The sequence below is a fragment of the Synchiropus splendidus genome, chromosome 7 (genome assembly GCF_027744825.2).
Source record: "Synchiropus splendidus isolate RoL2022-P1 chromosome 7, RoL_Sspl_1.0, whole genome shotgun sequence".
In the NCBI taxonomy this organism is placed as follows: Eukaryota; Metazoa; Chordata; class Actinopteri; order Syngnathiformes; family Callionymidae; genus Synchiropus; species Synchiropus splendidus.
The window spans coordinates 24245409-24266001 of NC_071340.1; the positions used below are offsets into that span (position 1 = coordinate 24245409).

The following is a 20593-nucleotide window of genomic DNA, read 5'->3' on the forward strand; positions in this document are numbered from 1 at the left end:
TTTCTTCTGTCCGGTTGTGTGCTGGTTGACCTCATGCTGGTGACCCTTTCACTAGTCAGTGACCTTCTCCCTCTCCATTTCCCCACCTTCTGGGTTCGATTTCCACTGTTTCCAATTAGACGACATCGATCAATTCAGAAAGACAAGGCTCCTGACAAAGGTGTCACCACGCTAATCCGATCCAGCAGAACAGTGTTGAACTTTTGTTTAAAAACGTTTGGCAAATACTGGAATCCGATCGCAACAAGATGAAGAGCTGAGAACGGCGCGATCAAAGCGCAATAAATAACGGCGCGCTCGAGGAGCGTGTGACGCGTGCGGAGGCGCGCAGCAGCGCAGCGTGGCGTCTGGAGGGGCAGAACTCGAACCATCTCCGCGGAATCCTCAGCCTCTTTCACTGAGCCGCTCAAGAAGCCTGGCGTCGGCTGCTGTTGTTCCTGCTCGCGTTTCTTCATTTCTGGCGACCCGGCTGCAGCAGGTGAGTCGTGTGATCGTCAACAACAATTGAAACTCGGAAAGCATCCGGAGACATCCTTTCCATGCTGTAATGTTTGTTTAGCTATTACCAGTAAATATTTGATGAAGAGAAGGAAACAGTCAGCCGTTGTAAAGGCAGAAACCTCGCAACAATTTAAACCAAAACATGTGAAATTAAATCATTTACAGTGCGCGCAACTAGTTGAAATAGACCTGCTCGATTGTGCATTGTTGAATTCTATTAAACGGTAGAGTGATGGACAATGTTTCATGCCCCAGGGACCTTTTTTTTTTTTTTTTTTGTGAATGGACGCGTTCTCTTTTGGAATGACGGGTCAGAGCGTTGTTTGTCTCCGTAACAAATGAGCGCCGTGTCGGTCTCGCGCTTCCACGTGAGGCATATTGGGAGTCGCTACTTGCACTTTTGCTTCAAGTTATTTTTCTCCTTTGGATCGGTTTACTGGAGTTTGGTTGTTGTTTTCCCTCGGCCGTCAAACAGCCCTTGTTGTTTGTGGTTTATTTATGGTTTTTTTTCTATTATTGTTTATTTTCATTCATGTATTTTTTTTTTGTTTTATTACTATTATTATTGGCATGTTAAACTTTTTGAAAATATGAAACGGGCATTTGGGAAGATTCACAGAAACCAGCGGAGGATCACAACAAGTTTCAAGAGCCTTTGGGCCCTCACCAAGCCAAGAAAACCCACCTCTATAAATAAATAAAAAGAGGAAATGATTCACTGAAAATATATCTTTTGATACAACAGTAACATTAACATCAACTGATTTCACTGAAAGGTGCAACATCAGTGGCTAGAAAAAAACTAGTGAACAAACTTCTTGGATAAGATGAAAGAGCAAGACACAAGTGAAAGTTAGGTGGTTCAGTCTTTCACGTTAATCTAAGCTCGTGTTGTGACTTCAGACGGAGGAAAGGAGGGGAAAAAAACAACACAAGATCCTTTTTCGATTTTGGATAATTTATTATTTTAGATAGATAGATGGATAGATAGATACTTTATTGATCTCTGAAGAGAAATTCCCAAGTTTATAGATTCATTCGAGATGAATCGCCAATGAATCACATTTTTGGTTATGTCATGCAAATATCGGTTTTATAACTGGATGTAAGGCCGATAAGGGACGACGCCCTCCCCTTTTCCCGGGCAGAAACTTCTGCTTGCACTTGTTTGTCGATGAAGACTCCGGCTTCCTTCTTCTCTTGCAGACGAGCGGCTTTGTTTGTTCTCTGTTGAAGCCCTGTGATTTCTCTGGTGGATCTCTGGAGGCTTGCAATGGCTCTCTCAGTCGACGGCTGTGCACTCTGTGAACCTCAGTGTCTTCTAACACCCAACAGTTGAGCCAGCGAGACCCTTTCAGTGTAGGTGTGTTTGTCCGTCTGCAGCCGAGGTCGGCTGGATTCTTTTACCGGCTCCATTCTTCAGGTTTAGTACTGGATCTTCTGTCTCTCTCTCTGTTGGTGACTAATGCATGGAATCTTTTTTTTTTCATACAACCCTGGACAACCTTTGAGTCTGTCCAGCAGTGCTCTTGTTTCTCTCTTTTGCACTCTCAGCTGATGATAGTTTGAGTGGTGGGACGGTCATTTATTTGGGAGGGGGGGGACGCTCTGGCCTTGACTTTGATAAGTGACCACCCGAAAGCGCCTTCTTCAGTTTTTGCTCAAAGATACGAACATGCGCGGTATCCCCTGGAGCTCGCGTTGGAGAAGGTGTGCAGTTGGTTTTGCTTAACATCACAGATAGCTTTGTTGGAGGGAATGTTGTCTGAAGGATCTGTTGGCCAGAGAGGATGTGCGGGTCAGTCAATCCTAGTGGATCAATAACTGAGTGGTGATGCTGCTGTTGCAGCTGGAGTCTGCTCCAAAAAGCCGTACTTTCACTCTGTCCACAGATGATTTGGATTCCAGATCGTCCGCGGTCACACCAGGGAAACCTCAGATGACCTTGGTGCCGCATGAGACGGGAGGAACGCCTTTTCAATATCACACATTACAGCCCCTTCAATCATCAAAACCCCCTGTGGCGGGAAACATAGCTCGCTGGCTGGTTGTCAAGTTTCAGACATTCTGTCTGAGACAGGAACAGAAAGTCCTTCCTGTGAAACTGGACTATTACCTGTATAGTGAGCTGCAAGATCAGATCCAAGAGTCTTGATCATAGCTGATGTTTTATTATTGAAACACCGCACCAGGCGAAGACAGCTTGGATACAGTAAAGCTCGAAACTAGAGATGCACCGATTGATCGGTCACCGATCGTGATCGGCCAATTTAAGATAAGACAAGAGAGACTTTATTGATCTCACAAAGGAGAAATTTACCGTGACAGGAGCTCTTAAGTTGTTAGCGCAAAAACAGAAATAAGTAAATGGTTAGTGTAATGGTTCGTCATTTGGGACGCGTCCGCTCATCCCTCCCTGCTGCTCACTTGGCAGCAGCATGTCTGCCGTGGAGGTTCTTTCAATCTGTCATGTAAAGTTTGCATCTTGCAGCACATGCACGGGAAAATGCTGCGCAGGGAAGCGCCTTCAAATTAAACACGCCATTTAAAGCTCCAGCACTTGACGGAACACGGAGAGTTTTCTAGGCTCATGAAAGTGAGAGCGCTCATTGCTCTGCAGCAGGCACTTAGCAACACCCATCGGTCTGAGCGTGACATTCGGAATGCTAAGCTAATTGCCCAGGAAATAATCGTTCATTTCACAGAGCTAGACGACAAGGTCGGTCTGGAACGACCCGATCCGTCTCTGTTTTTGGAGATGGGTGCAGCGTTGTCTGCCACCTGAATCTAAAACTTTTGAAAACATGCGGAGTGGAAACTTTCATAAATGCAGTGGTCCCTGTCTGCTACAAGCGGCCAGTATGTAAGTCTCAAGAGACTCGCCAAACTGCGACGCCTCACATCGAATTAAATGTTTTTCAGTTGCGCTTTTGACAGAATAGTTGCTGTATTCTGCAAGGTTTTTTTGTTCTATTTTTTGTTCCACTGGCCTTTTTCAGGATCTGCACAGCTTTCGAGATCAGGAAGCTGCAGTCACAGTTGTCTTTCATGATAAGGTTTCTCTCGCTAGCACGGCTTCTAGGCGGCAGTTGCGGATGAGAAGACCCACTTCACAGTTCAAGGGTGGAATAATCTTGTCCCACTGTCCTTCTGGATGAGGCCGTCTTGAAGCCATTGCAACAGGAGGGATGTGTGCGATGAACTCTCAGGAGAAGAGTGGTGGTAACTGAATTCTTTTCTCCAAGTTGTGACTGCTAACTTGCTGTATTTGAGCCTCTAACATTGAATGGTAATGCTGAAGACGTGGTGAACACTTCTGCTTCAAAGATGATGATGATAGTGGTGGTGTCCCTTTGTGCGTCTACCAGCACGTAGACTTAGCTGTTTTTTCTGTGGATGAGAGAAGATCGCAGAAGTCTGTGTAATATTCCCTTCTCTGTTTGATTATTTAAGTTCATTTCCTACTTGGATTGTCACTCCTCTTCGCTGGTGTAAACCTTGTGTGTGTGTGTCATCATGCAAGCACGCTGGATGTTTCACAAGAGCACGTTTGCACATCTTTCCAGCCTCGCCAGGAGATGGTGATGTTGCAATCGAGAACACAATTTCAACCAATCCCAGCAGCCACTGCTGTTTTGTCCAATCCCACAACTCTCCCGCCATTTCCACCAGTCACAGAACGTCACAATAAGATAGATCTTATTTTATCATCATTATTTATTCATTAAAATATCATGTGTGTGTGTTGTGTGCACTTGAAATACTGGAAATAAAGCATCTTTTGTTTAAATCACTGCAGGCTGTAGCTTTTTTAGGCTAAAAACTCACACTATTTTTTTTTTCAAGCTCATTTACGAAGGTCCTTATTTCCTGTCATGTTGTACCATGACCAGAAATGATCATGACCTTCACCACAATTTTGTGCTTTTGCAGAAACTCCCGATGATGAAATGATGCTGCGCTCTACTCCAATGTTCTTTAGGGCTTGTATTTTTTAAGTCTGCTCCATTAAGTCCTTGAACAGTGCATATCCACCACTTGTTTGTCTTGCTTACACAACCTTCTGGCTACCAACCATTTTGGCTCAAATGTTGCAGTGGTTGAGAACTTCCAGTGCCATGTTATGGGGCGCTGCAGCCACACACACCCTGGAGAGGTCTGAAATTCCCTGAGCTCATTTCCATCCTTTGCGCTGAGCTTCTCAGCCTCTAGGCTTCCTGCTCTTGCTCCTCCATCACAGCCAAACCCTCCTCAGAGGCTGCAGCCTGGTGTGATGGTGAACCTATTCTGGGACTGAATAGGTGATTGACTGATCTGCTCAGGCTTCTTCCACTTCTGATGTAAATTCTTCCAGATGTCTCTGCGCCCTTTGAACCATTAATTCAGAAAGTACATATGCATAAGTCGCTTTGAGCCTCATGTGTGGAGCGCCTCCAGATATTCATTTTCCTCAGAGCTGGTGTTTCTTAATGCCTCATACTTCAGTATTTCCTTGCCCATCATCCCAGCTTTACATCACCATTTCTCATAAAGGATTTTCTACATTACATATATTTATATTTCATTGTACAATGTTCTTAGACACACAACTGTTCAATGAAGTTAGACTTTCTCTAACAACATTCAGCGTGTAACAACCATGATTGTTAAATATTGTCAAATAGATATGTACTTTATTAAACTCGAAATACAAATTACAAGCAGCATCCATTTTTTTTCTAAGTGAAATAGCAAAGAAGAAATGCAAACTTGTGCAAATATTAGGTAGAATAAAATAAAATGAAAATCTAAGACATAAAATATTCACTAAATAAGTAATACATAATAATAATAAAAAAGTGTGCTACTGTGTTATAAATGTGTCCACTTTTGTGTAAGGTCTGTAAGAGATGAAATATTAAAGTAACTGAGTCTGTGACTGCAATTCTCCGGGAAACCTCCTGATGCTACAGCAGCTAGTCCACAGGAGTACAGTATGGTGGCTGGGGAAGCTCACGAAAAATGCGAAACGCTGCAACAAATCCAGGCACCGAAACACACATCTGCAAAAGCTGCGACAAATTCAGACGCTACAACACAACCACATTAAGCTACAACACAATGGAGTCACGACAAGTGCGATGGTCGGCTATTGTAACTGGGTTGAACACTATATCAGCAAAAGATTTGAGCCCTTTATAAATAGTTTTTTGAGGAAGACAAGTGGCAAAGAACTGCAGCTAAGTACTTGAACCACATTGTGGTTGTCGGTTTTAATAAGCCTTGAGTGAACCTCAGCTCCCCCCTTTTCCCTCTGCAGTAAAATTTGGCTGGAACTGCTGGCCGGTCAAAGCACATGCACTTTCATGAATCACGCATTCTCAGAATTAGGTCGTATTAATGGTCTTACATTTGTAGTACAGTGGTCCATTTTCGGCGTTTACTTTGAGCCATGATTTTTCATGACATTTATGTTCAGAAATAACAAACAAAAAAAACAGTGACATTGGTAAATATGTTTTTATTCTTTAGAAAACACAAAAACAAGGTCACGCTGGGCCCATTCTTTTGTAGTCGGATTGTTTCCGATCTAATTTTTTAAGATTCATTTGCTGACTTCTTTGGAAATCCATGTTTTCTATGAGGAGTATTTCGTATCGTACACTTACTATTTTGTTAAACCTCAAATACTGAATACAGTTCCAGAACTGTCACAGACCGCATTTACAGTTACAGTGCTATTCAGACATCAACAATCGGGGCTGAAGCACAAGTTCAGCAGGAACTTCTCTGAAGGACATAATTGGAAATTACAGACACTCGAGGGGAGGAAAACTAAAGATGTGAGAAGAAGAAAAAAGCAGCTTTAATATAAAGTTCATTTCTCTCCGTCTGTAAGTGCTGGCCAGCGTAACAGTAGCGTTGTTAGCCTCTTAGCATGTATTTCCCTCCTATTTGTTTTTATATTTACTTTCAAAAGTCTGTATTTTTAGAGGGTGATTTATTTAGAGTTTCTAAGTTGCATTCTATTTGTATAAAATACACGTAAAACAGTAAGGCGTGTTTCTTCAGTTCTAAATCAAGCAATGAACTACGGAAAAAAGATGTTTTTTCTCACCCACGTTTCGTTTCTATTGTTCATTTTCTGATCAATGCTGTGCATGTGTTGTTTACTTACCACTAGGATGGAATTTGTCGATCCACTGAAGCTTGAAGAGACGTCGCTGGAGGGATCCACCCCCATGGGCTTCCTTATTAATAGCAGCTACGAAGGAGAAGCCAATATTACCAACATGACCTTCTCCCCCTATTACCAGCACACTGCGTTCGTGGCCGCCGGCTACATTCTGGCCTATACATTCATTTTCCTGCTGTGCATGGTGGGAAACATGCTGGTGTGTCTGATAATGCTGGAAAACCGTCGGATGCGCACAGTCACCAACCTCTTCATCCTGAATCTGGCTGTGAGCGACCTGTTGGTGGGAATCTTCTGCATCCCCACCACCCTTGTCGACGGCCTTATCACAGGTGAGAGCAGCTTTCGTGTGTGATGTTTATTTATATGCAGAAATATAGCTGTTCCTGTGATGTTGACCTGTGTCGGATTCATCAGCGATGAGGAAAATATCTTGTTCACAAGGCCTTTTTCCACGACGACAACCAACTGCGAGTTTCTGAGATGAGACGACACAGAAAAGTATGTAGATGGTCAGCCAGAAGTGCAAAAGACATTACCTTATTTTAACTTTTGAAACAATTTTACAAACTTTTGGAACAAACGTACAAACATTTCAAACAAACATCTTTACCAAATTGTTTTTTTCCTTAGTTTGTAAGTGTATTTCCAAGTTTGTAAATGAGACTTTTACAAACTGGGGGAAAAAAAAAGTTTGCTAAAGAAGTTCGTAAAAACTTTCTAGTTTTCTGAAATACATGAAAACTAGAAACGTGGACGGTTGTTTAATGTATTCACCTTCGTCTCCCTCACACACGTGGTCCGCATCACAAGTTCACAGGAACAGAAGGTGGCTATGATGATGCATATATGAGTGAAAAGGAAGCAGCAGTGGTGAACTTTGGATTCATTTTTCAAGCAAGAAACTGCAGGTGATGGGTCCAATGCTGCCCCAGCGGCGGAGGCAGGAGGATTCAGGCTGTTCACTAAACTGGTATTGAGAAAAATTCATGCCTGTAATTGTGATCTTTTGGGATCATTGACTGGTTTTTAAAAACACTGCAATTCAGCTTGATATTTTGAACAGGATGGTGGTAAAAAGCATTGATTTTAAGAACAACCACGCAAGAGTCGTACGACGCAAGCGAACCGACAATCTTGAGACTCGCAGGGCTGCGTTTTAACCACTACACGACAGCAAAGTCACGTCACTTGATACTCAGTAGAGCCTTGACTGCAACACCGCAGCGTTGAATAGACTCGGATCGGATCCTTCATGTAGAGCGAAATGACGTGACACTGAAACAGTCACTCAAATAAGGCACGTCTAATCTATCCAACTGGGTGGGGGGGAAGAGTAATTCAGCCGAGGTCCGCCGCTGCGTGTGTGTGTGTTTTTACAGCGCATCTCCATCAGTGCCCACTGTTCGAACAAAGGAGAAAAAATGGAATCCCCTCACTACCTGGATGAAAACTGAGGCTCACATTCCAGCACAAGAAAGGACTTGGACAGGCACTTCCACAGTCTCCAGTGCCGGTGTCACTTGTGGCTCGGGACAGAGGCCTGCATACTCACAAAGGCAGGTGTGAGTTGGACCCACTTAGAATGGCTCGCGTAGGTATTGTAACCAACGGCACAAAGAGAAGGGTAATTGTGCCCGTAAGAGACTGGTGGCAGGGACGAGGAGGAAAACACTTCTCCATAGCACTGAATCAGTCACTGGCTCCAGCTGCGGGCGACTCTTTCCAGTCCTGATGAGAGAAGACGACCACCAACATCAGCAGCAGCAGCAGCGGGAAGATCGGAATAGTGTGTAAAAGCCGCAGTAATGTCAGCCCCACTGAAGGCTCGTGCATTTCTATAGAAACCACGTCGCACAATGTAAAGTGCCAGGCCATCTTCTGTCTTACTGGCATCATCATCGTAATAAGTTCCAGCTGCATGTGTGAAGCAACTAAACGACAAGTGTTCCTGTGAAGTGCTCAGGCGGCTCGGAAGACTAATGGAAAGCACGACGTGCAGGGGACGGTCATTGCAATTGGAAGAAGTAGTGACCTGACTTCAAGGACCAGTCAGACAATCTCGCCTTTTGTACAAGAATATGCGAGACACAAGTCTGAAGAAAGGCATTTTCAATTTCAACCACAAGGAAAAGGAACAACAAGGCATTCAGGGAATGGAGCTAAATGTTTTTCAACTGGAACAACGTTGGCGTCACGACTTTTATCGGGCTTTCAATGGCAGAGCTTTCTCCTCCGCTGCAGCCTTGTTTGAGGCCTAACTATCGGGTGCTCAGTACCACTTTGTGTGAGAGTATTCAGGTTAGAACTGAATAAACCAGGACGGCACAGACAGGTCACATGCCTCCAGCACGGAGCTCGACTTCATGCCATGAAGTCGGCATCACAAACTCCATGGTTAGGAATCATGTTGGGCTCAGCGCAAAAACAAAGACGACGAATCAACTCGACACCAGTCATTCCTCTCCCACCTCTCATGACACCTGACGTCGCCTCAAATTTTTCACGCCAATCGTGAAAATGTCATGAAAAATTCACAGATTCACAGCTTTCAAATAAACACGCCACTGAAAATGTAAGAAACATACTGGAAATGCCAAATGACAGGAAAACCTTTGCTGCATGCAGAAGTCACACCAGGACCAGCGCTTTGATTCTCATCAATCCAATAAATGTCATGACTCGCCCCTTTGCCTCCTCGTTTCCTAGTCGAGTCATATCTTCGCTTCATTCCGTTCCGTTTTTTCCGGGTCGCCACTGTTCCAAAAAAACTGCGAACACGGGAACCATCCATGTTCATTCTCTTCCATGTGTTGGACACTACAGCCTCTCTTGAAACTGTTTTATGATGAAACTTATGAGTGGAGTTTGTCTCCAACATCATGATTTGTTGATGTCTCAATAGAACAGTGAACTAAGTGTGGAGATGAGAAACTCAATGTTTCACGTCTCAGGTAGAAGCCGCTGGTGTCTGACAGGCTGCTCTGCCAGCTTTACACCGCGTTCCAAATTATTATGCAAATGTTGTTTTTGTTTGATTTTCCAAAATACTTGATGCAAATAACGATCAACATAATTTTCAAGTCATTAACTGTCGAAATTTATTTCAAATGTTATTGAACAAAACTCCTAATGAAAACAGTATTTAAAAAAACATAAAAAAAACTCCAAATTATTATGCACTACATAGTTTCAAGACATTTTCTAGTTTGTAATGAACTGACAATAGTAATTTATTGAATTTACAGCAATATAAAGTCATGTTTACTAAAATAAAAAGCGATTACAATCCAAAACATCTTAACAGCTCAAGTTACATGTTAACATAGGACCCCTTGTTTGATAGCAGCTACGCAATTCTTGCATCCATAATGTAAAGGCAAAATAAGGAAGGTTTCTGCTAGACAAACACGCCGGATTAAGAGAGCAGCTGCTAAAATGCCATGACAAAGCAGCAAACCGGTATTTGAAGCTGCTGGTGTCCCTGGAGTCCCACAAACATCAAGGTGTAGGATCCTCCAGAGGGTGGCAGTTATGCATAAACCTTCTATTCGACCACCCCTAAACAACACTCACAAGCAGAAACGGCTGCAGTGGGCCCAGAGATACATGAAGACCAATTTTCAAACAGTCTTGTTCACTGATGAGTGCTGTGCAACCCTGGATGGTCCAGATGGATGGAGTAGTGGATGGTTGGTGTATGGCCACCATGTCCCAACAAGGCTGCGACGCCAGCAAGGAGGTGGCGGAGTCATGTTTTGGGCTGGAATCCTAGGGAAAGATCTGGTCGGGCCCTTTAGGGTCCCTGAAGGTGTGAAAATGACTTCTGCAAAGTATGTTGAGTTTCTGACTGACCACTTTCTTCCATGGTACAAAAGGAAAAATCGTGCTTTCCGAAACAAAATCATCTTCATGCACGACAATGCACCATCTCATGCTGCAAGGAACACCTCTGCTTCATTGGCAGCTATGGGCATAAAAGGGGAGAACCTCATGGTGTGGCCCCCATCCTCCCCTGACCTCAATCCTATTGAGAATCTCTGGAGGATCCTCAAGCAAAAGAGCTATGAGGGTGGGAGGCAGGTCACATCCAAACAGCAACTCTGGGAGGCTGTTCTGACATCCTGCAAAGACATTCAAGCAGGTTCAAGTTCTATGGATGCAAGAATTGTGAAGCTGCTATCAAACAACGGGTCCTATGTTAACATGTAACTTGACCTGTTAAGATGTTTTGGATTGTAATAGCTTTTTATTTGACATGACTTTATATTGCTGTAAATTCAACAAATTACTATTTTCAGTTGTTTACAAACTAGAAAATGTCTTGAAACTATGTTGTGCATAATCATTTGGAACAGTGTGTTTTAAGTTTTTTATTTATTTTTTAAATACTGTTTTCATTTGGAGTTTTGTTGAATAACATATGAAATAAATTTCGACAGTTAATGACTAGAAAATTATGTTGATCGTTATTTGCATCAAGTCTTTTGGAAAATCAAACAAAAACATCATTTGCATAATCATTTGGAACGCGGTGTATTTAGGGGTTAAACTGAGCCGTCTGTCTGCTGCATCTCATGTCTCTGAACAGTTGACTTGAACTATGGACCATTTCCTCGATGCTATTGAAGAAATATTAGAAATCATGTGGATAAATGATCATTTAGTCATATTCTATTCTCCAGATCATTATACAAACTGTCAGTCCTTTGTCTTGTGTGATGAAAAACCTTTTCACATTTCTCTCTACTAAAATGGTTGTTTTTCATTGCCTTATTGAAGATTTCACTCATACTTTGAGCATTTTACAATTTGTTGACGGTCCCTAATTGATGCCGGCTCGTAGCATTAGCGCTGCCTGTGAGAGTGTGTCTGTGATCAGTGAACCGCAATAGGGACGTGGAAGAGGACGCCGCCACCAATACCAGAGCGGAGCTCCGCTCAATATCCAACTGTTTTCACCTTGGCAGCAGGAGACCTGCATGTGTTGATGTGAACCAAGGCAGACGAGCGCATCAGAGAACCTATGAGGACCACTCCATCTCATAAAATAAACAGGGATGATCAAATGATCAAAGGTTCCCTGGATTAAAAATAAGTTTAAAACTACGAGTGTGAACCAAAGTCCACCACACTCTCCACAACTGTCACACAGCGGTGTCGGCTGTCAAATGCCGCGGAGCTGGAGCACGCGGCGCCGTCACGGTCTTGTCATGTTCACGTGTGCATATCTAATGCAACGCGTGTTTATTATCATGAGATGCAGAATTGTCATCGCGGAGATTGTGTTTGGCAGTATCTCGTGTACGGTATGTTATCGCGCATCCCTACTGCACTGTTATTGGTCATTTTTGAGAGAAGAAAAAGTTCCACATGTTCCATGATAACAAGTCCTCAACACAAATACGTCTGACTGAAGGAGCTAGTCGTGAATAGCAATATGTTGAAAATGGCACCCGATACACACACACATACACATGGCAGCGTTGAACATCTGCATCCACTCTTCCACAAGTTTGACGGAAGAGGAGACAGTAAGCAGACGAAGGCGAAGCTGATAAAAATGATTTATGCAAATGAGTTCTTCAGTCATCATATTGTGTTTGTTGTGGAAGAAAGGAGATTAATGGAGCGATGTTCAGGGTGTAAGCGTGTCGCTGTGATATGTAAATCACTCCGGTTCGTCAGGGTTTCAGAATACACGTTTTGTTGTGTGCTACCTTTCCTGCGTCAGTCTGTGTGACCTCGCACGCCTACATGCATATATCGTGTCACACAATTGTGCTGTTTGATGTTGCCCCGGTCATGTACATGCTAGTGTCCAAGTGCAGAAAAACGATTTTCTTCAGCTTCTGAAATTTTCTATTATTAAAAATTATCAACTTAAAAAGCCCTCAAAAATAGCATTATAGGGTCCCTTTCAAGTCACAGGGGTCTAAGGCAGAGGTGTCAAACTCCTTCAGCAGGACTTTTATGTGTTCTAGACGTGAGATTTTATCAATGAAAGAGTTCAGTTTGTGATGAATCACGAGTTGGCTGTGTTCTACAGTAGTATGGTTAATAAGGGTGTGATGAAATAGCAACCTCACAAAACGATACGGAAGACTATGGAAGAGGATTTGAGCCATTGAAGAAAAAAAAAATTGGCAGAATTCTGACTTTAAAGTGAGAATTCTGACTTTAATCTCAGAATTGTCACTTTAAAGTTCTGACTTCTGTGATTAAAGTGAGAATTCTGAGATAAAATTCTGAATTCTCACTTTAAAGTCAGAATTCTGAGAAAAAAGTCTGAATTTTCACTTTCAAGTCAGAATTTTATTATTTTTTTCTTCACTGGCCCAATCCTCTTCCGTAGAAGACAAACAGAGATTTAAAAGAAAATATCACCACATGATGATAAAGAAATGATAAAGAATTCAGAGGCGTGTGAGTCAGAGTGATGATGACAAAAAAGCTCATTGCAACAATAAAGGAAGGTATGTTTTAATGCGTGTGTCTTTGTGTTTTGGGTCATCTTTTGTTTTTTCGCGAAATATTGTGGCACAAAATTTGGTTAAACAAGATGGAAAAAAAAGTCCATCTCCTGACAGCCCTACTTAAAACACCATCCAAGACTCAAGAAACATTCATAACGGGACATTTTTATCCATACTGCCTCCACTTTAGTTATTGCAAATGAGTTTTAGCCCCAAAAAACCCTAAAGGAGATTCAACGAATGATCAAGCTTCACGTTGTTATCTTCATAGATGTGACATTGACATCTATGCGTAGAAAGCGAGTGTGTGGGTCACATGACATGATTTGACAGGCCGTATCAGGCCCCTGGGCCACGGGTTTGACATAATATAGAGCAGGTGGGGAAGGCAAACTCTGTAACATTAAATGTAACGTACAGCATAATGCAGACCAACGAAAAGCTTCATGGAAGCATTTCATTTTAGGCTGAACAAAAGGTGACTCTTCGACAGCCAGGCCAGTTGGTCTCAACTCTACACACGACCTCTTTGGATTGTCAACAATAACTCAGTGTTCTGCTATTGTTCTGAACATGTTTGCGTCCTTTCTAACGTGATGACCACCGGAGCGGTCCTTGGCTGTTCTGCGTAGTCACGTACAGTTTGAGCAAACCAATTTCCTCTGCGCTCACAGCCTCTGAGAATAGACGGCGGCTGAGTGACAGCAGAACTAATCACAGATAAATGGAATACATATTTCACTTAGGCGTTTCACTGTGGAATCACGGATGTGGACAAACATCTCATTGCTTTATTAGCTGCAAAAGAAACGACTGACAATAAGCCATTCGAGCTGTATTATTGTCGCAAGAGTGTGGCCTTGCCTTGTGGAGCATTGTTTGCTAGGGTCAGCACTCGGTTTCCTCTTCCTTCCTTCCTTGGGCTTCTCAAGTGTAGCCGTCGGCAATGTGGGAAATATCTCTCTGCAGCTCCCTGGAACGCTCACTGAAATCCTCCATCACGGGAGCCACCATCTTTCAATGAGAGTGCAGACCAAAGCTATTTCTGCTCAGAAATTCCCAGTGGATTTCCCACAGGATTTCCCAGTGGAAAAGTCAGAATCCTCACCCCCGGTGTATGCAATCCAAGACAGCCTCCACAATTATAAACGGGAAGTTTAGTAGAAAACAGGTTTTCCAGTTGCAAACGGCGCTCGCTTCATGGAAGACATCTGGTTTTCCAACGGCAGTAACTGGCATGGCTTGACTTGTTTCACATTCACATTAGCTTAACCACATTAACTTTGATGCATGTGTGACTTGTCTATTTTACTTTGTCACCATCTCCAGTCCTTAACAATGACCATCTAGTACAATGAAAAGAGTGGAATGGTGGTGAACAAATAATAATAAAACTGTACAGCACTAGACAGCAGCACATGCTTCTCACCGCACACCTTCTTCAGAAGGCTTTTCTTTATAGATACTTTTCAAGTTTTTTATTCTTACACTATTTCCCTGTGAAGCGCTTCATTTTTAATACATGAAAAGCCGTATAAAGACTACAAGTCGCTCATGTTTACGAGCACCTCGAGGCATGTGTCACTGTTGTCACTGTCACTCTTGCCACTGACATGTTGGACGGCGGATGTTGGCAGAGAAGCGGACGTGTATTTCATCCATGGGATGCAACAGCACGTCACACAGTGTCAATTGAACAACAGTGGCCTGGAATTGAAAAGGGAATTTCCAGCGTGAGTCCAGCCTGATGCAGGTCATCATTTCCTATTGGTGCCACAGTGATTCAGAGTCTAATCACAGTATCACTCACTCAAGTGTTCGCAGTGCAATTTTCAATCCTCTTCATCACTTGTATTCAAGAACGGATCAGGCTTTCGTTGATGATCTAACGTCCAAGCATTAGCATTGATCACGCTTCCATTGTGTTATGCATGTCTTTCTCCTATCAACCTTGTCATCTGACGAATGAAGGGACAAATACCAGCTTCTACTTTGGCTTCCTTCCTCTCCCAATAAGGGTTGCCACACCGAGTCAGCCTCTTCGACCTTGACTTGACTTGATCTTGTGCATCCTTCCGAGTGGTATGCCTCCGTGAAAACCAATGGTTGCCTTCATCTTTCTTTTTTAACCACCATTTCAGACATTCTGTGTCCAGCATTTTTCTCTGAAACATGTGCCTGTTGCCATTGTGTTCGACCACGTTGAAGAGCAGCTGCATACCACCACGAGCGCCTCCACTTTCCACATCCTTCAGCCACCTTCAGACGTAAGGCCACGTGGACTGGGTCAGGTCTTAGTGGCACATACCTTCCTTTTGATGTAGACCCACAGAGAAAAGTCAGTGTTCAGGGAAGTGCAAAGCCCATCCCAGGGCAGCCCTTCAGCCAACACACTCTCAACATCGAAATCCAATTTTGATCGGAAGTATAGGTTGACACCCTTTTAATTGGCTGCTTTTTTTACGAACAATGCACCTAGTCGCAACACCGGATGCTTGCACTGCAACGTGCTGTGAGTGCACACCGTGGTGAAAGAAAGGAAAAAATATCAAGGGACAGAAGTGGAGGATGAAGTACTATCATTTCCAGCTGATGGAGTGCACCAGAATATACAAGTTTATAAAAAGAAAGAAAATGAAAAACGGAGTGGAGCTTTAATGTCAGTAAAACACCAGCGATTTCATTGGACTGACGTGAGAGAACATGATGTGGCCACTAAAAATCCATGTATTAGCCGTGACGCTGTTCCAGCCGCAGGATTCAGAGCGCGAGAAAAAAAAAATAGTTGACTATAGGGTGCGACACAGACAGCAGACTTCTGCCTCAACACTGCACACAAGGGAATTGAGGTGAGAAGGTGTCGCTTTGGCCGCTACATCAAGTCTCTATTGGCAACATCATAGACACAATGTACAGAACATAACACTTACCTCGCTCCAATGGCTGTGCCAGTTTTCATCAGGGGTGGGTTTAGCAGGAATTCTGTTGAGGACTGAAAAGCCACACCGACATTTTTCAATGGTCTCCAAAGACAATCATCGGAAACGGAAAGGGAATTCTGATGATCGACCGTCTCACCTGATGGTGCCTGAAACATAACAGAAGAAAGAATGATAGTGACTTTTGGGAGCCCTTGTATGAGTGAAACTCATATTCTCCTAAAATGATCTCATTGTTTCAGGCAACCATCTGATCTCTTAGAATCAACGATGACTGACCCATCGGCAAGTGGAAACTTAAGTACATGTGTGAAACGAACTTGGTGCAGGCATGAAGAGAAAAATGCTGTGGTTGTAAACATCAGTAGGATGGGAACATTTCACACGAAATATGTCCAGCACATGGATAACAAGTCAAGCTAACACATAAAAAAAAACATCACTGGAGGACAAACCAAAAAGGAGCAACGTGCATCTAGCTAAAACCATGGACATGGTGATTTTTTTGAAGTCCTTGTACAATATATTCTTTTCAAATAGCAATGGCCATATCTTCATAACTAAAATCACTTACGATACTGGTTGTCTTTGGCCATGAAACATCATTAATAAAGTCAGATTGGTGGATTTGATGCCATCCCTTCATGAAAGATATTTTGCTCCACATTAAGCATCACCCATGACCATGGTTTTTTCAAGTACTTCTCCATGGTGCCTCTATAATGCGCGAGTCAGAGGGCGGCCCTTTATTCAGCTGCCTGTCATTTTTCATAGGGACTCCATGACGCTTCTGCAGTCCCGATGAAAAGTCGTTGTTAAAGAAGCAGGTTACTGCTGACACCTTTCTGCTTTCACTTGACTCAAATGTTCACCCCATTACATGTTCTGAAATGAAATATGACTTTTCTTCTACTCTCAGAACTGAAGCGGCAACAAAACATGCTTGCAGAGCAGGATTGTACAACCGGCCTTGACGCACTATTATTCTCATATCTCACACAAGAGCAGATATGCGCTGGCTGTTAACAAAGCCAGATTTACAACCAACGCCTTCCAACACTGAGCAATAGGCAACTGGCATGCGAACAGACCATTAGAGCTAATAAACTCTGGCCTGCTCATCCCCACTGAGGTACGGCTAATTGACATCCACTGACATCCTGCTAACTCAGAAGATAACTTGAACTGAAAGGCACAATGCATGATCCAAACAACACACTCTCTCCGAGGTGACACCACAACTGGGGGTCCTTCAATTCCTACCTGCAGACATCTTCTCTGGATCCACCGTTTTTCAACCAACTTCTGTATTTATTTCTTGCTCCATCAGGTTGGCCCTTCTCCAGCATGGTTTGCAAGATGAGCGGCTTCATACAAGGTGTTTCGGTGTCTGCGTCTGTCTTCACCCTGGTGGCAATTGCTGTAGAAAGGTATGTATATGACTCTTGTCCCCCTATAGTAAGTACTCAAATAAGACGTGTAGTGGATGCTGCCAAATAACAGGCCAGAGCAGCAAACACTTCAGGATGTAAGAAAACTGTCGAGACAAAGAAGCCAGCAAAACAAATGTTAAACTCCAAGGTTGTTTTGACATCACAATGGCAAATCGAAACATTTAATTTTCTCTCACTAATAAGAAACAAAGGTGAGATGCTTTTACCCATTAAAGCCCGACGTGGCACCGACTCTAGCCGTAAACTACAGAAGCTGATCCAAAACAACTGAGAGATTCTGCTACAAGAGATAGACGCCATCAAAAGGCACTTTATTGGAAACTTACCTTTAACCTCCTCCCTCTTGTCTTTCTGTGCGTGTGTGTATATATGGAGTGAATATCTGAATATATGAGGATGACAATTGTAACGTACAGGGTTGGAAGCCCCACTCACAAGGGAGGCGGGGCCCATAGCTTCACTGCTTCAGTGAGTTGTTAAGGCCAATAGTGTGGATCAAGTACTCAATAAAATCTTCACATGGCAGAGCACGTCTTCATCCTCAACAGCGGCCTTCGTTGATTTGTGTGTGTTTAATGTTTTGCCCCTCGGGAGATTTCTGCCGACCATGGCTTCTTTGCAGTTGCCATCATTGTCAACACCCAAGGGTATGCGTGATTTCTTCTTATTTCTTCTGAGTACAGAACGTTTTCACGCTGCAAGAGACTGTGGCGCGGTCTCAACTGTATACACAACAGAGCAATAATACAGGGAGAGTAACACAGCTTCAATGCATTTGAGGTGGTGGTATGTAAGTTCAGATCCAGGATGGGTCTATCGATCACGACTGGTCAATAACGTAACGGAGTGGGAGGCTAAGTAATCGAAATGGACAAACAGCCACCCGGCCTGTTACGATAGTCAATTGGATTGAATGAGATGAGTTTAGATGGCCTCTATTAGTCCCACAAGCAGAAAATGAGCTTATTCTTTTTCGATAAATTGCCACCTGCATGCACGTTTTCCTCGTCTCACGACGACAACAGCTGCTTGTGTGTGTGTCTGTGTGTTGCTATCGGCAAGACCAGTGTGAGGCGCATCCCTGGAGGCTTTCGTTTCATCATGGAATAGACTCTCTTGTCAGTTATCTGTGTGTCCGCGGGAGGGAAGAAGAACCCGAGGCAGAAATTGAGGAGATAAAAGATGAATTTAAAGCCAAATGCCAAAACCCAAGGTAACATTTAGGTTTCAAACCTAATAAGGAAGATGTCGCCAACAACCCAGGCGTTCGACAGTGGTGACATAAAACAAGGCAACACAATAAACTTGCATGCCCACTTGAAACACAACGCTTTTAGTCAGGTGATATTTCGGCAGAGACTTTGAGTCATTTAATTTCTATGGCATTATATGACATACTGTATTATTATTATTATTAAACTAGCGGATAATAAGGTCTCAACGTAATGTTGTCTCACAGTATCGTGGCAGGCCTTGTTCACTCACATCCCAGTACACAATCTTGCCAACAGTGTGGACTAGTCTGACCTGTGATTGTCTTGTGCTCTAGGTTTCGTTGCATCGTCTTTCCTCTGAAGCCCAAGCCCAGCATATCTGTTGCCAAGGCCTCCATTCTGCTAATTTGGATCCTGGCGATTGTGATCATGTGTCCGGCTGCGTCAGCTCTGACTGTGGAGGAGGTCCCGTTCCACCGGTTGCTGCTTAAGGACCGCAACCAGACGTTCCCTCTCTACACTTGCTACGAAGACTTTTCCAAACCAGCGATGCGAAGAGTCTACACCGCCGTTCTGTTCGCCAACATCTACATGGTGCCCCTGACCTTGATCACGGTGATGTACGGCAGCATCGGCGTCAAACTATACACATCGGTGGTCGGGAACAGAGTGCGTCAGCTGCCCGACAACAGAGACCAGGCGCGTGTCCGACAGGGTGGTCAGCCCCTGATACCCCAAAGGAAGATAAGGGTGATTAAGATGTTGATCCTGGTTACGCTACTGTTCATGATATCATGGCTACCCCTGTGGACCCTGATGATGATGACGGACTACGCAGGTTTGGACCGGGAACAAGTTGATCTTTTGATCACCTACTTCTTCCCATTCGCCCACTGGCTGGCGTTTTCAAACTCCAGCGTCAACCCCATTATCTACGGCTACTTCAACGAGAACTTCAAGAGGGGTTTCCAGGTGGCGTTTAAGGCCCGGAATCTGGACTGCGTGACGTGCTGTAATTTGTGGCAGAGGATTCGGAGGTTGGGCCGGAAAGGGAGAACAATACAAGTCCAGCAGGATGACACCAACGCGAGAGGGCCGTCCAATCATCGCGACATTCTTTTGCTAGGGATGCAAAGACAGGGTAATGATGAAACGGCGGAGCCACAAACGCCCAACCTTAATTTAGGGGCCAGACTGGGCCACGCAGCAATCCAGCCATGCCCCCATGACGCACCTGGTCAAGGGGTCAAAACAGTGATGCTGTCTCAGAAAACAAGTAGCGGGGAGGAGTCTGGAAGGGTTAGTCCACGTTTTCATGCCTGGAATAACTGACTCATGCACTGTAGATGGGATCAGGAAAGCTAGTCAATAGGGGGGAGTGTTTATCTACCGTTACAAGCACTACACAGAATACGGGAAGAAGAAATCAGAAGTGCGTTACTGAGTAGCCACTCGTGGACGATTCGAGAACTGACAGTTCGAAATATAGTTCTAAAACACTGTTTCACGAATACTTTTTGAAGCGGGTAAAAAGGTGTCTTACACTAACAGAACCTCAAAACACACAATCGTGATGCATTTGAAACAAGCCTTTAACTTGGGGAAAAAAAGTAGTGGTGGCCAAAACCTCTCTGGTTCACTAGAACATTGGACCTATTATCTTTAATAAATACTCATTCCATGTCTTTCGAGTGAAAGAGTGCACCAAAGCATCACCTGTAAAATGTTCATATTGGGGTGTTAACCATCAGCCACCAACAGCAGCTCAGCCAATCTGTTGACTGGGGGGCTATTTCTCCTTGTTCTGAGGACTGTAACAAAAGTGGCTTTAACG

The 20593-nt window shown here is 43.6% G+C and overlaps 1 protein-coding gene across 1 annotated transcript; it reads left to right on the top strand.

Moving 5' to 3' along the window:
* Positions 1–6665: 6665 nt before the first annotated feature.
* On the top strand, positions 6666–20203 carry npffr1l2 (neuropeptide FF receptor 1 like 2). Its single transcript, XM_053869997.1, has 3 exons — positions 6666–7008; positions 17422–17521; positions 19095–20203. Exons 1-3 carry the CDS (start codon positions 6666–6668, stop codon positions 20089–20091), a joined length of 1440 nt encoding a protein of 479 aa, XP_053725972.1. The 3' UTR covers positions 20092–20203.
* Positions 20204–20593: the final 390 nt, after the last annotated feature.